Source organism: Saimiri boliviensis (genome assembly GCF_048565385.1).
Source record: "Saimiri boliviensis isolate mSaiBol1 chromosome 1 unlocalized genomic scaffold, mSaiBol1.pri SUPER_1_unloc_4, whole genome shotgun sequence".
NCBI lineage: Eukaryota > Metazoa > Chordata > Mammalia > Primates > Cebidae > Saimiri > Saimiri boliviensis.
The window spans coordinates 26,443-40,250 of NW_027412487.1; the positions used below are offsets into that span (position 1 = coordinate 26,443).

General features: G+C 50.2%; 1 protein-coding gene across 6 annotated transcripts; it reads right to left on the bottom strand.

Moving 5' to 3' along the window:
- Nucleotides 1–1,040: 1,040 nt before the first annotated feature.
- ZNF778 (zinc finger protein 778) lies at nt 1,041–13,657 on the bottom strand. Of its 6 annotated transcripts, XM_074392480.1 has the most exons (8): nt 13,420–13,657; nt 11,467–12,076; nt 8,730–9,942; nt 8,162–8,253; nt 7,195–7,321; nt 6,206–6,289; nt 5,270–5,346; nt 1,041–4,178 (listed from the first exon to the last, which is right to left on the bottom strand). In XM_074392480.1, exons 3-8 carry the CDS (start codon nt 8,932–8,934, stop codon nt 2,307–2,309), a joined length of 2,457 nt encoding a protein of 818 aa, XP_074248581.1. In that variant the 5' UTR covers nt 8,935–9,942; nt 11,467–12,076; nt 13,420–13,657; the 3' UTR covers nt 1,041–2,306. The 6 variants fall into 6 exon arrangements, with proteins under 6 accessions (XP_074248581.1, XP_074248582.1, XP_010330826.1 ...); XM_074392481.1 differs by lacking the exon at nt 13,420–13,657 and having other exon boundaries at nt 8,730–9,909; nt 11,467–12,763; XM_010332524.3 differs by lacking the exons at nt 11,467–12,076; nt 13,420–13,657 and having other exon boundaries at nt 8,730–8,885; nt 9,786–11,459.
- Between the last annotated feature and the right edge of the window lie 151 nt (nt 13,658–13,808).

The following is a 13,808-nucleotide window of genomic DNA, read 5'->3' on the forward strand; positions in this document are numbered from 1 at the left end:
TCCCGAGCAGTTGGGATGACAGGCACGCACCACCACGCCCAGCTATTTTTTTGTACTTTTTTTTTTTTTTTTTTTTTTGAGACGGAGTTTCGCTCTTGTTACCCAGGCTGGAGTGCAATGGCGCGATCTCGGCTCACTGCAACCTCCGCCTCCTGGGTTCAGGCAATTCTCCTGCCTCAGCCTCCTGAGTAGCTGGGATTACAGGCACGTGCCACCATGCCCAGCTAATTTTTTGTATTTATAGTAGAGACGGGGTTTCACCATGTTGACCAGGATGGTCTCGATCTCTCGACCTCGTGATCCACCCGCCTCGGCCTCCCAAAGTGCTGGGATTACAAGCTTGAGCCACCGTGCCCGGCCACTTTTTTTTTTTTTTAAGACGGAGTTTCGCTCTTGTTACCCAGGCTGGAGTGCAATGGCGCGATCTCGGCTCACTGCAACCTCCGTCTCCTGGGCTCACGCAATTCTCCTGCCTCAGCCTCCTGAGTAGCTGGGATTACAGGCACGCACCACCATGTCCAGCTAATTTTTTGTATTTTTAGTAGAGACGGGTTTCACCTTGTTGACCAGGATGGTCTCGATCTCTTGACCTCGTGATCCGCCCGCCTCGGCCTCCCAAAGTGCTGGGATTACAGGTGTGAGCCACCGCGCCCGGCCAGGAGTCGTCTTAATAATGAGATCTGGGGCTGAGGTGATGTCTCCACCAGCAGGAAGCATGTCAGGCAGGGCAGTGTCTGTGCTGCCGCCTGCTCAGGATGCTGTCACACAAGTCCAAGCACCAGGACGGGGTCACCTGAGACTCACAAGCTCTGGACTCAGGCAATTGTGAGTTTTCAGCCAATGAGGATGGCATCTGAGGCCCGACCAGGAGCCGCCACAGCCCCACAAGGTGGTTCACACTCATCTGATGACTTCTGGCGTCCCTGCCAACAATTAAAGGTGGCAACAGATAGGCTGAACAGCCACACTCAATCCCACAAGGGAAACACTGCACAACCCACCCCTCTCCATGATAAACACCTAACGCAAAGGTGCACAGGTCTCTCCATCTAGGATTTATTGTTCACCTTGTCGATTACCTTTATACTGTGGGGATTTCACACCACACAGTCACCAAGCAGCTGCAGCCCCGATGGCCATAAAATACATAACCCAAGGTGGCTGCAGCCAGGGGACACACATTCAAGTCACTCACACAGAAACCTTGCTCTGCTGCTGTGTGACTTTAAGGCCTCATCCAGGAAGCGCCAGTGATGCTGCCAAGTGCCATGGACACCAGGACCAGCTGCGTCCCGGTCTGTTTTCACGGCATGCAAAGGCGCAGCACACACACAAACAGGTCCCTCCAAGAAGGGCCAGATCGCAGCAGCTTCCAGGACTGCTCCATGCACTGTGGAGAGGGTCTGGAGGTCAGCAGGGACACTCGAGACTCTCACCCTCCTGCACCGCCTGAGGTACAAGAATTCCAGCCTCCCCACGTGTGGGGTGCTGGCCTCTGATCTTGCCCCTCTCCACTCTGCCCCTCCTTGCACCTGGTGTTTTATCTGAAGGGATCAGGTGTGGGAGAACAAGAAGGGCATTTTCATGAAACGTGGAGCTGTGTAATGCCCCACCTTGGCCAGTGTGGGACCCGACGGGTGGGGTCATGCTAAGAGCACGACTAGCCAACCAGAGCTCATACGGCTAACACAGGATGACATCTGAATCCTCAAGATCCACTCTTGGCCAGGCTGAAACTCGGAGAGTGTAATAACCAGACTGGAGAATTTCTACTGGAACAGAGTCATCACTCCAAGAAGGATCAGTGCAGCATCATAAAAGTTCAAAATACATCTACAGAACCCCTGGAAAGACAAGTCTCTGTTAGCCTACAATGTTTCAGGACACAGAGAAGCAATTCGTATCTTCTGTACATTCACAATACTTCAAGTGTCAATCCCTGCGTTTACTAAAGGCTGAGGAATGATGTCATATGAAAACGACCTCCTAACAATCCTCACCTTCCTAAGGTTTTCTCCAGTGTGACATCACAAAGGATCGTCACAGCACTGTGCAGAACCTCAAAGCAACACCGCACCTATCACACATTAGCAGAGTCCTATCCACTGGATACCGTCTGTATTTTGCAAGACCTGAGAGAACACTAGGGCTTCCACTGTCCTGATGCTCTAGGGCCCCGGGTGCCTTCCTGCATGCCAGGCTGTGATCAGATGCTGACGACCTGGTCACGGGCACCGAGGAGCAAGACATCTTTCATGTCTTCAGCGTGAGCGAGTGTAACTGAGGGCTTCCCCACGTTCCTTATATTAGTAAGGTTTCTCATCAGTGTGAATTTGAGTGTGATGGTTAAGGCATGAGGAATTCTTAAAGGACTTCCCACAGTCCTTACATACAAAAAGCTGCGCTTCAGTGTAAGTTTTTAAATGTTCTTTTAGGAGACAAAACTGATTATATGCTTTCCCACAGTCCTGACATTTATAGGGTTTCTGTCCCATGTGAATTCTTCCATGTTTACGCAGGTGAGAGGAGGCACGGAAGGCCTTCCCACATTCGTTACATATGTAGGGTTTCTCACCCGTGTGAGTCCTTCTGTGTTCAATGAGGTGTGAGGAGGAAGCGAAGGCTTTTCCACACTCCTTACATATGTAGGGTTTCTCTCCAGTGTGGGTTCTTACATGCACGATAAGGTGTGAGGACGTGGTGAAGGCCTTTCCACATGTTTTACACTCATAAGGCTTCTCTCCAGTGTGAGTTCGCACATGTTCAGTTAGGCTCGAAGAAACGGTGAAGGTTTTCCCACAGTCCCTACATTCGTAAGGTTTTATTCCAGTGTGAATTTGAATGTGCTTATTCAGGCATGAGGAATTTCTGAAGGACTTCCCACATATCATACATATAAAGGGCTTCTCCTCTGTGTGAGTTTTCACATGCTCATTCAGTAGATAAACTCTGTTGTAGGCTTTCCCACAGTCCTTACATTCGTAGGGCTTCTCCCCGGTGTGTGTCCGCTCGTGTTTCGTAAGGCCTGAGCGCCCCGTGAAAGCTTTGCCACACTGCTTACATTCATAGGGTTTCTCTCCTGTATGGATTCTCACATGTTCAGTCAGGCTTGAAGAAACAGTGAAGGATTTCCCACAGTCTTTACATTCATAGGGTTTCTCTCCAGTGTGAGTCCTGACATGCTCAGTAAGGCCTGAGGATGTACAGAAGGCTTTCCCACAGTCCTTACACATGTATGGCTTCTCGCCCGTGTGCGTTCGTACATGTCTAGTCAGGCCACAGCGCACAGTGAAGGCCTTCCCACAGTAGCTGCATGTGTAGGGTTTTATTCCAGTGTGAATTCGAAGGTGATTAGTAAGGCATGAGGAATTTCTAAAATATTTTCTGCAAACCACACATGCAAAGGGCTTCTCCCTCATGTGAGTTTTTAAATGTTCACTCAGTAGATAAAACCTACTGTAGGCTTTCCCACAGTCCTTACATTCGTAGGGCTTCTCTCTAGTGTGTGTTTGGACGTGCTGAGAAAGACCTGAGCATCCAGTGACGGCTCTTCCGCATTCTTTACATTCACAGGGCTTCTCTGCAGCATGAATGCTTACATGTTGAGTCAGGCTTGAGGAAATAGGGGAGGATTTTCCACATTCTTTAAATTCACAGGGCTTCTCGCCAGTGTGCATCTGCATGTGACTAGTAAGGTATGCAGTGTATCTAAAGGCCTTCCCACATTCCCTACATACATGAGGATTCCTTACAGCATGCATTTGAACAGGTGTGGCACAGCCTGGGGAGTGAGTGAGAGCCTCCCCACACTGCCCCCATTTACATGCTCCTTCTCTGTTGTGAGTTCTCATGTGACTCTGAAGGTTTGTCTGCTTAAGGTATGCTTTCCCACAGTTGCTGTAGTCAAAAGATTTGTCCCAAGTGCATGTTTGCTGGTAAACAATATTTGGAGTGGGGCTGAAGGCTTTTCCACACTGATCCAACACAGAAAACTGCCCTCCAGCTTTGCACAAGGTTTTCTGGTGTGAAATTAAAAAGTCTTTTCCATAATGGTTAGACACACAACTGTATTCTGTATTTTGAGTTCTCACATGTGTGCTGAGATCTGAGGGCTCACTGACAGCCTCTCCACACTGCATCCGGTCACAGAGCTGCCCTCCATTGTGGCTTCTTGCCTGCTGGTAAAGAATGAGTGATCATCAGGGAACTGCTGAGGCTTATTCAAAGATCTCACCCAGCTGAAGACAGAAGTATGACGGCGATGATTACGATTTTTGCCATTTTCACAACATGCATGCAGCTCTTGCCCCGTAGATGTCTTTCAAGTCAAATGATGCGCCCAACTGCAAGAATCCTGTGCCATCTGCTCTAACTCTGAAAAGACTCCTGTCGGTGCTCACCAAACAGCCTGCAATCTCAATACCTCGTTATGTGTGTGCTGATGTGTCTGAAGAAACTCTGAACCACCAAGTTTCTTTTTGTTGAGACAGAGTCTCACTCTGTCACTGAGGCTGGAGTGCAGTGGCGTGATCTCAGCTCACCACCACTTCTGCCTTCCAGGTTGAAGCAATTCTTGTGCCTCAGCCTCCCAAGTAGCTGGGATTTCAGGTGCATTCTGGCACAGAAATTTTGTTTTGTGTTTTCAGTAGAGATGGGGTTCTACCAGGTTGCCTGGGCTGGTTTTGAACTCCTGAGCTCAGGCAATCTGCCCACCCCGGCCTCCCAAAGTGCTGGGATTACAGGCACGAGGCACCACGCCTGCCAGCACCAAGGTCCAAGACAGGATTAGCTCCTTCAAATTCCTCACATTCAGTGTGTTTCCCGCAGACAGCCCCCACCTGAGTGAATGCGGCTTCTCTAAAGTCTCTCAATTTTGCTCATTTTCTTTTCCTTTCTTTTTTTTTTTTTTGAGATGGGGTTTCACTCTTGTTGCCCAGAGTGGAGTGCAATGGCACAACCTTTGCCACCGCAACCTCCACCTCCCAGGTTAAAGTGATTCTCCTGCCTCGGCCTCCCAAGAGCTGGGATTGTGGGCATGTAGCACCATGCCCAACTAATTTTGTATTTTTACTAGAGATGAGGTTTCACCATGTTGGTCAAGTTGGTCTCAAACTCCTGACCTGAGGTGGGTTGCCTGCCTCAGCCTCCCAAAGTGCTGGGATTACAGGCGTGAGCCACTTTGCCCGGCCAATTTTGCTCATTTTTTACAGTGGAATTCACAATCTTTTATGAGTGTGATAAATAAAAGCATCTCTCTTGTTCATCTTACCATTTGTGTCTCATCTGATGCTCTGAACCAAGCTCTGTCCTGCTGAAGTGCTGATCCTTTGCTTTTAACTTGCCATTCTGAAGCATAAAAGAAAAAAAGGGTTTGCAGAACAAAATGGTAGGTTAATTGACCTAAAAATGATCAAACTGATTGTTATTTGTTTTCACATAAAACATAGCAATAAATAAATAAATAAATAAATAAAGCAAAGATAGATTTGATGAATGGGGCTATGTGTAAAATTTGGAATATAGGAACTGGGAGTCATAATTTAGAAGGTTTTAAAATAAATTTAGTCTATAAAAAAATTAATGTGATGGTGAATAGAAACAGTATTATCAATGAAAGAAAGCAAGAAAAGACCTAGACAAACAGCATATATTAAAAACACAAACTTGGCCCGATGTGGTGGCTCACACCTGTAATCCCAGTACTTTGGGAGGCCAAGGCAGATGGATCACTTGAGGTCAGGAGTTTGAGACCAGCCTGACCAACATGGTGAAACCCCATCTCTACTAAAAATAAAAAATTAGCTGGTGTGGTGGCACATGCCTGTAATTCCAGCTACTCAGGAGGCTGAGGCAGGATAATTGCTTGAACCCGGGAGGTGGAGGCTGCAGTGAGCTGAGATCACGCCACTGCACTCCAGGCTGGTGACAGAGTGAGACTCCACCTCAAAACCAAAGACAAACAAACAAACAAAAACACAAAAAACATACAAACTCAAAGAACAAAAGAGCAGGTTTGTAATGAGATCACAGGGAAGTCCAGATCAGACAGAAACTAAGGAAATATGGGAAGCTCAGGATACGCCCAAACTTGTGAGTCCAATGGCCTCACGTTCTGTGCCAGAATGCATCTTAAAACGTACACTCAGGAACCTTCCACACCCACCAAACTTGACATCAACCAGGGACGCTCTTCACACTCACTCACCTTGGAGAACTCCTCTCTGCCCTGCCCTCAACTGCCCTTCCTTCTCCAGCCAACAGATCACACTGGGTTTGAACAGGTGATGTCCTGTATACAGGGAAAGAGACACCAGTGGAAGAGATGACAAACCTACCCATGAAATAACTACATTTCTTTCTTTTTCTTTTTTTTTTTTTTTTGAGCCAAAGTTTTCCTCTCTTTGCCCAGGCTGGAGTGCAACCATGTGATCTTGGCTCACCAGAACTTCCGCCTCCCGGGTTCTCCTGTCTTAGCTACCAAGTAGCTGGGATTACCTGCGTGTGCTACCACACCTGCCTAATTTTGTATTTTTAGTAGAGATTGGGTTTCTCCATGTTGGTCAGGCTGGTCTCAAACTCCTGATCTCAGGTGATCCATCCACCTTTGCCTCCCAAAGTGCTGGGATTATAGGCATGAACCACTGCACCTGGCCAAGAACTACATTATTAAAGAAAGTAGTGAAACTGTCGTGAAAGAGCTCAAAGTGCAAATACCCCATCCTTGTGTGCCTCAAAGACACTGGTTATCTCTGAGCACTATAACCACATTCAGGCTTAAATGCACCTTGTAAAAATCGCTAAGACTCCTACTGAAATAGGAAATAATGTAAGCACAAAGAGATTTTCATTCATTTGGGAAACTACTGCCCAGTGGTTCTCAGTGTTACAATGAATTGGCTTCATCTGGTGGGCTTGTTAAGCAGAGATGACAGCACCCCCGCCCCCCCACCAGCAGACATTGTGATCCAGTGTGTAACAAGTGCAGTCTGAGAATGCACATTTCTAGGTGAGTGACGTGACAGTCCTGACCCTAGGGCCATATTCTGGAAACTACCACCCCTAGTTTCAAGCCCATTCGCATAGTTGCTTTATGTTACTTCCTCAGTACTCGGCTTTGCCATCACCAACTCTGGAGCACAGTAAGGAGAAACGTATCGATGCTACAGAAGCTGCCAAGAATGGAGGCCGCCTCACCTATTGAGGCCAGGTTTTCATAGTTCTCCAGCATCACATCCCTGTAGAGGTCTCTCTGAGATGGGTCCAGTAAAGTCCATTCCTCCTGGGTGAAGTCCACAGCCACGTCATCAAAGGTCACCGAGTCCTAAATCATCACACGTGACGGTCAGAGCTGCTCGACCTGTCATCAGTGTTCCCTGGAGAATGAGGAAGCGGGGCCCTAGGCTCCATGGGACCGTGAGGCCTCCCATTGTCTACCCCATGGCCCAAGGGTCCTGGGAGCCCTTCTCTACCCACACACGTGATGTCCATCTCCCCCATATGGCTGGATTGGCCCCTCTAATGTGAACTTGTCTCACCACAACCCCACAGGGCACGCCTCTCGCCTTATGTCCCTCTCCTGAGCACAGTACAAGCAAGTGATAAGTCATGATGTGGAAATCAGTTCTCAGAGAGGACACTCTCTCCTCCTTACCATGTGTCAGAGCAGCAGCAAAATAAGAACCATGCATTTGGTGCTACAGGGTCAAAATAGTAAGTAACATTGAAGCCAGGTGCAGGGGCTCTCGCCTGTAATCCCAGCACTTTGGGAGGCCAAGGCGGGTGGATCACCTGAGGTCAGGAGTTCGAGACCAGCATGGCCAACATGGTAAAACCCCATCTCTACTAAAGATAATAAAAATTAGCTGGGCATGGTGGTGGACGCCTGTAATCCCAGCTACTCAGGAGGCTGAGGCAGGGGAATCGTGAACCCAAGAGGCAGCGGTTGCCGTGAGCCGAGGTAACATTGAAATACTGGGAGGATTTTTGCAGTAACACATGATCAACTAGGCTCAGCTCCTAGGGAGATTCAACCAGGGACTCAGTCCTTGAGTGAGGCTTTATTTGCTTTAAGAAGCAGCGGACGCAAGTCTGCCCAGACAGAAATGTGTCAGTCTGATGAATACCAGTATGCTATTCTTAGAAACATAAGGTTTTGGCATACCTGATAAGAATCTATCAGCCAGCCAGCCAACATCCCTGCTGCCTGGGTCTGTTCTTCATGAAGGCAGACTAAGTCCTTAGAAAAATGACCTCCTAAAAAAGAAAGAAGGCACGAGAATCCACAGCTGACCCTAATTTAGACGTTTACGTACCTGGAAGTCATTCCATCCTAGCAGGAAATTCCCATGTACGCCTGCACACTCAGGAAAACACACACACACAGTCACATAGTGCCAGGGTGGTCTGTGTCGCCCAGTGATACAACAGGTTTGTGAGCTACGCTGCCCGTCAGGAAATGGCAAGTCTCCTATTGCAAATATGGAAACGCAAACCCCAAGGGACGTGACTCTTCATGTGCCCACGACGAGAAAACTCATGAAGGAGTTTATGCATCACCCCTTTCCACGGCACACACACCCGGGGCTTACCGACAAGGCTGCACTCTCTGGCTCACTCCAGCAGCTACGACAGGAACCCAGAGCGTGACTACTGAGGCCCGTCCGTGGGACTCACACTGTGTATCAGGACCTAGAGCAAAGTATCTGAGGAAGAGCAACACCAGGACTCACTGTGGGCCAGGTCAGGGGCTGCCATCCTGGGAGGCTGATGGGAACGTCTGAAGGCTCCGTTCCTGAGGCCAAGGCTGCTGCAGGGCGGCTTGTGAACCTCTGTGGATAGCGCAGTCTCCTGCCCTCCTGATGCAGGGATGGCTGGATCTCGATTTTCTATCAAACAATAACGAGGAACCATTACTTCCCAGTTAACAAACCTCATGCATTAGCTTGTCTCTGCAGATGATATATGTGAAAGCCACTGCATCCTGTTTACTCTCTTGAGAACTAGTAATACCCGTATCATCTACTCAAGAGCAGTATATGGGTCAGAAGACACACCAGAAGCCTTATTTAATCATCAGAACAGCCATTCACAAATTTCACTTGGGTTTATACCTAAAATACCCTAGACTCAGATAACAGGAATTCGTCTCACTTCATCTACTCCGGAGGTGGTAAACCAAGACAGCTAGCCAGTACATGTTCAACCACCTTGTCGGTTTGTACCCCTGAGTCTGTGATCACTACCCAGCAGGACAAAAGTAAGCCTAGAGCCGTGCTTTTCTATTCTACTGATGAGGTGACTAAAACAACAATGCTTCACAGGTCAGAAAAACATGTCCATTCTCCTCCTATAAATTGTACTTACTACCAGGTGTCTGAACGGGGAAAGGCCCACACCTGTTCAGTTTGGTGCCACCTGCACAGCTCCCTTCCTTGTTTCAAAAAAGGAGGTAAAATTCCGTTCTCTGCCTTACCATCCCCAGAGGACCTGACTTTCAGACTGCCCTTATATGCTATGATGACATTATGCTGGCTGGATACAGTAAACAGGAAATCAACACATTTTAGATACCTTCATATGAAACATAAAGAATACAGGGCTTGGGATTCAGGGGCCGGTTTCTGTGAGTTCAGTAGCCTGGATTACATAAAGACATCCCCTCCAATACGCACCCCCAAGTTACGGCACCTCATAAAACCTATAACCAAAAAAGAATCACGACATTTTGCAGATCTTTTAAGTTTAGAGGCAATGTATGTAACAGCTTCAATGCTCTATACAGTTACCTATAAGGCTGCCAGTGGATCCGGGCAGTTCAGGTGCAGGACAAGCTTCTTAGGCACTCGGTGGAGATGATGCAGCAGACCCAGTGACACAGTGTCCATGGTACACAGGTTCCGCTGGAAGCCTCTGGCAGGCACGGATGAGACTCAGAGAACAGCCCTGTGGGACTTTAGAGTAAATCTACAACCTCTAAAGGCAGCTGCCCGTTGACCTTATGAGAAATGGGCTGTGGCTTGCCACTAGTACAGAGCAGAGAAGGAACAGCTAACAGCTAGAGAAGGATGGGACAGGAAGTGACTCAGTAATCTAAGACTTCGTGGCTCCCAAAGCATAAGGTACTTACTGTCCGCCCTCTGCCAACCTCTCCTCTGAATTCAACTACTGGTTCATAGGAAGCAGCAAGAAATGGAGGGATATTTAAACATATCATGAGAAAACAATGCCAAAGGCAATATGCTAGAGGAATGATAGGAACCGTTCCAGCTGAAAAGACACTAAGACATTAACGGTGGGAATGTAGAAACCTGGAATGGCTCTTAGTCCCCCCAATACCCAACACCGTAATGTTGGAACAACATCGAGAATTCTAGGCATTACAGAGTAGGCAGCGGATGACCGTATTATTTTTAATTTTCTCAGGAGAAATACTAGTATTGTGGTTTAGCAGGACAACATTTTTGTCTTTAAGAGATGCTTCACCAAGTATTTAAAGGTTAAGTATCATGAGCGCAGTTTATTTTCAACTTAATTATACTCAAATAGTGGTCCACCATAAGGTTTGTTTACCGGAGACACAGAAAACACGGCCCAGCGCCAACAGTGAGTAAGACGACTGCAGGGGCTATTCCTTGCAGCAGATGTTTAGCGTTTAGATTCAGGTTTTTCTTTTTTTTTTTCTTTTGAGACGGAGTTTCGCTCTTGTTACCCAGGCTGGAGTGCAATGGCGCGATCTCGGCTCACCGCAACCTCCGCCTCCTGGGTTCAGGCAATTCTCCTGTCTCAGCCTCCTGAGTAGCTGGGATTACAGGCACGCGCCACCATGCCCAGCTAATTTTTTTTTTTTTTTTTTTTTTTTTTTTTTTTTTGAGACGGAGTTTCGCTCTTGTTACCCAGGCTGGAGTGCAATGGCGCGATCTCGGCTCACCGCAACCTCCGCCTCCTGGGTTCAGGCAATTCTCCTGCCTCAGCCTCCTGAGTAGCTGGGATTACAGGCATGTGCCACCATGCCCAGCTAATTTTTTGTATTTTTAGTAGAAACGGGGTTTCACCATGGTGATCAGGATGGTCTCGATCTTTTGACCTCGTGATCCACCCGCCTCGGCCTCCCAAAGTGCTGGGATTACAGGCTTGAGCCACCGCGCCCGGCCTAATTTTTTGTATTTTTAGTAGAGACGGGGTTTCACCATGTTGACCAGGATGGTCTCGATCTCTTGACCTCGTGATCCACCCGCCTCAGCCTCCCAAAGTGCTGGGATTGCAGGCGTGAGCCACCGCGCCCGGCCAACATTCAGGTTTTTCTACAGCAAAACGTGAGCACGGACAGCGGAGAACGGCCGCGGTGCCCACGGAGAGCGGCGGCCCGGACCCCGGGAATCGACCTTATGCTTCGATCCCAACACATGTGCCAGAATCAAATAAAAACCGTCAAAGCCAAATTCTCACAGAAGCCCGCCCTGTTCATACCGAGGAAGCGGAGGTCTCCTCTCTCACCAGCTCCGCGGAACGGAGGCGCGGCCCGGGTCCCCCAGCCGCGAGCGGCGGCGACTCTCCCTTCCGGAATCGGTGGCGACGCACTATCCGGGTAGCGGGGCGCGGGGTGCAGGGTGCGGGCGACTGCGCCCGGGCCGGAACCCCCGCGGACGGCCCCAGGACACGCGCGGAACTCACCGGCGCCGGGGCTGACCGCCGCAAAGACAGGGACAGCTAACTAAAGACATGCCGGCGCGTCTCTGGCGTCACTTCCGCCTCCAGCCGGCCGGCCGAAGCGTTGGCTTCCAGCGCCCGGAAGTTGTCATTTCTTCCGCGGGGAAGCGGGAGGGTTGCGGGGCTGCCGCGGGAACGGGGCTGGAGGCAGAGACAGGCCCGGAGGACTAGGCGGACGTAAGGACCAGGCCTCTGGGCGCCACCGCGCAGCCGGAACAGACCGAGAGCGCGAGGCTGGGCGGGCACAGCCAGGAAGTGGTCGTCGCGAGCGCGGCGCGCGATCCGGCCACAGCGGGAGGCCGCGGGGTGGAGTGCTCGGTGCCCTCTCCATCTCTGCAGGGAGTCCCTGGTCCCGTTCCTTTTTATCTGTCTGATAAAAAGGAGCTCTAACAGTTGATTCTTTGGCATTTTCTTTTTGTCTAACTTTGTTTTTTAGACTGAGTCTCGCTCTGTCGCCCAGGGTGGAGTGCCGTGGCGCGATCTCGGCTCACTGCAGCCTCCGCCTCCTGGGATCAAGCGATTCTCCTGTCTCCGCCTCCCAGGCAGCTGGGACTGCAGGCGCCAGCCACCACGTCCGGCTAATTTTTTATTTTAGCCAATTTTTTATTTAGTAGAGAGGGGTTTCCCCATATTGGTCAGGTTGGTCTTGAACTCCTGTCCTCATGATCCGCCCGCCTCGGCCTCCCAGATGCTGGGATTACAGGCGTGAGCCACCATGCCTGGCCTTTTATGTGATGTGAGTTCCACCTCAGTAGAAGTGTTAGGAAGCGAAGTGCCAATTCGAATTATGCATGCAAATGCAGAGCCCACTGACAAAGCAAAACGAGAGAAACTAGGAGTCAGAAAACTCAGGATCGATCCACAGAATCCACCATGATTGTTGCCACAAATGTTACCGCGAAAACACTCTGACTTGGCCGGGAGCCGTGGCTCACGCCTGTAACCCCAACACTTTGGGAGGCCGAGGTGGGTGGATCACTTGTGGTCTGGAGTTCGAGACCAGCCTGGCCAACATAGTGAAGCCCCGTCTCTACTAAAAACACAAACATAGCCGGGCACGGTGGCTCAAGCCTGTAATCCCAGCACTTTGGGAGGCCGAGGCGGGTGGATCACGAGGTCAAGAGATCGAGACCATCCTGGTCAACATGGTGAAACCCCGTCTCTACTAAAAATACAAAAAATTAGCTGGGCATCGTGGTGCATGCCTGTAATCCCAGCTACTCAGGAGGCTGAGGCAGGAGAATTGCCTGAACCCAGGAGGCAGAGGTTGCGGTGAGCCGAGATCGCGCCATTGCACTCCAGCCTGGGTAACAAGAGGGAAACTCCGTCTCAAAAAAAAAAAAAAAAAAAAAAAACAAACAAACAAACAAACAAAAAAAACATTGTATGTCGGGCTGGGCGTGGTGGCTCAAGCCTGTAATCCCAGCACTTTGGGAGGCCGAGGCGGGTGGATCACGAGGTCAAGAGCGAAACTCCGTCTCAAAAAAAAAAAAAAAAAAAACACCACAAAGATTAGCTGGGAGTGGTGGTGGATGCCTGTAATCCCAACTACTCGGGAGCTAAGGCAGGAGAATCACTTGAACCCGGGAGGCAGAGGTTGCGGTGAGCTGAGATCATGCCACTGCACTCCAGCCTGGACGACAGAGCGAGACTCCGCGTCCAAAAAAAAAAAGAAGAAGAAAATAATCGGACTCGAAAATAAGTACCACCTACTTGGTTCTCAGAAGGGGAGAAGGAACCCGGCGAAAGGCGTCCGTTCTCCCTCGATCGCCCCGGAGCTGCCGCGCAGGCCCCGAGCTCCCGAGCGGCGGTTTCAGAACCCGCGGGTCACCTGGGAGCTCCTCCTGCAAAACCAGACGAAAGCTCCTGGTGTGGAGAAGAGCAGGCGGCTGCCCTCCCCGACCTCGCCCCGCCCGGGCGGACGCTCTCGGTGCCACGCAAGGACCACCCCTCCGAGACGCCCGCGGGACCCCCCGCCCAGAGCAACCTGCGTGCACCTGCGCCCCGCGGGTACTAGAGCGCGCGGCCACGCCCCCGGCCCCGCCCCCTCCCGCACTGTGCCCCGCCCTCTCGCTGTTCGGCCTCAAGCCCCCGCCCTACGG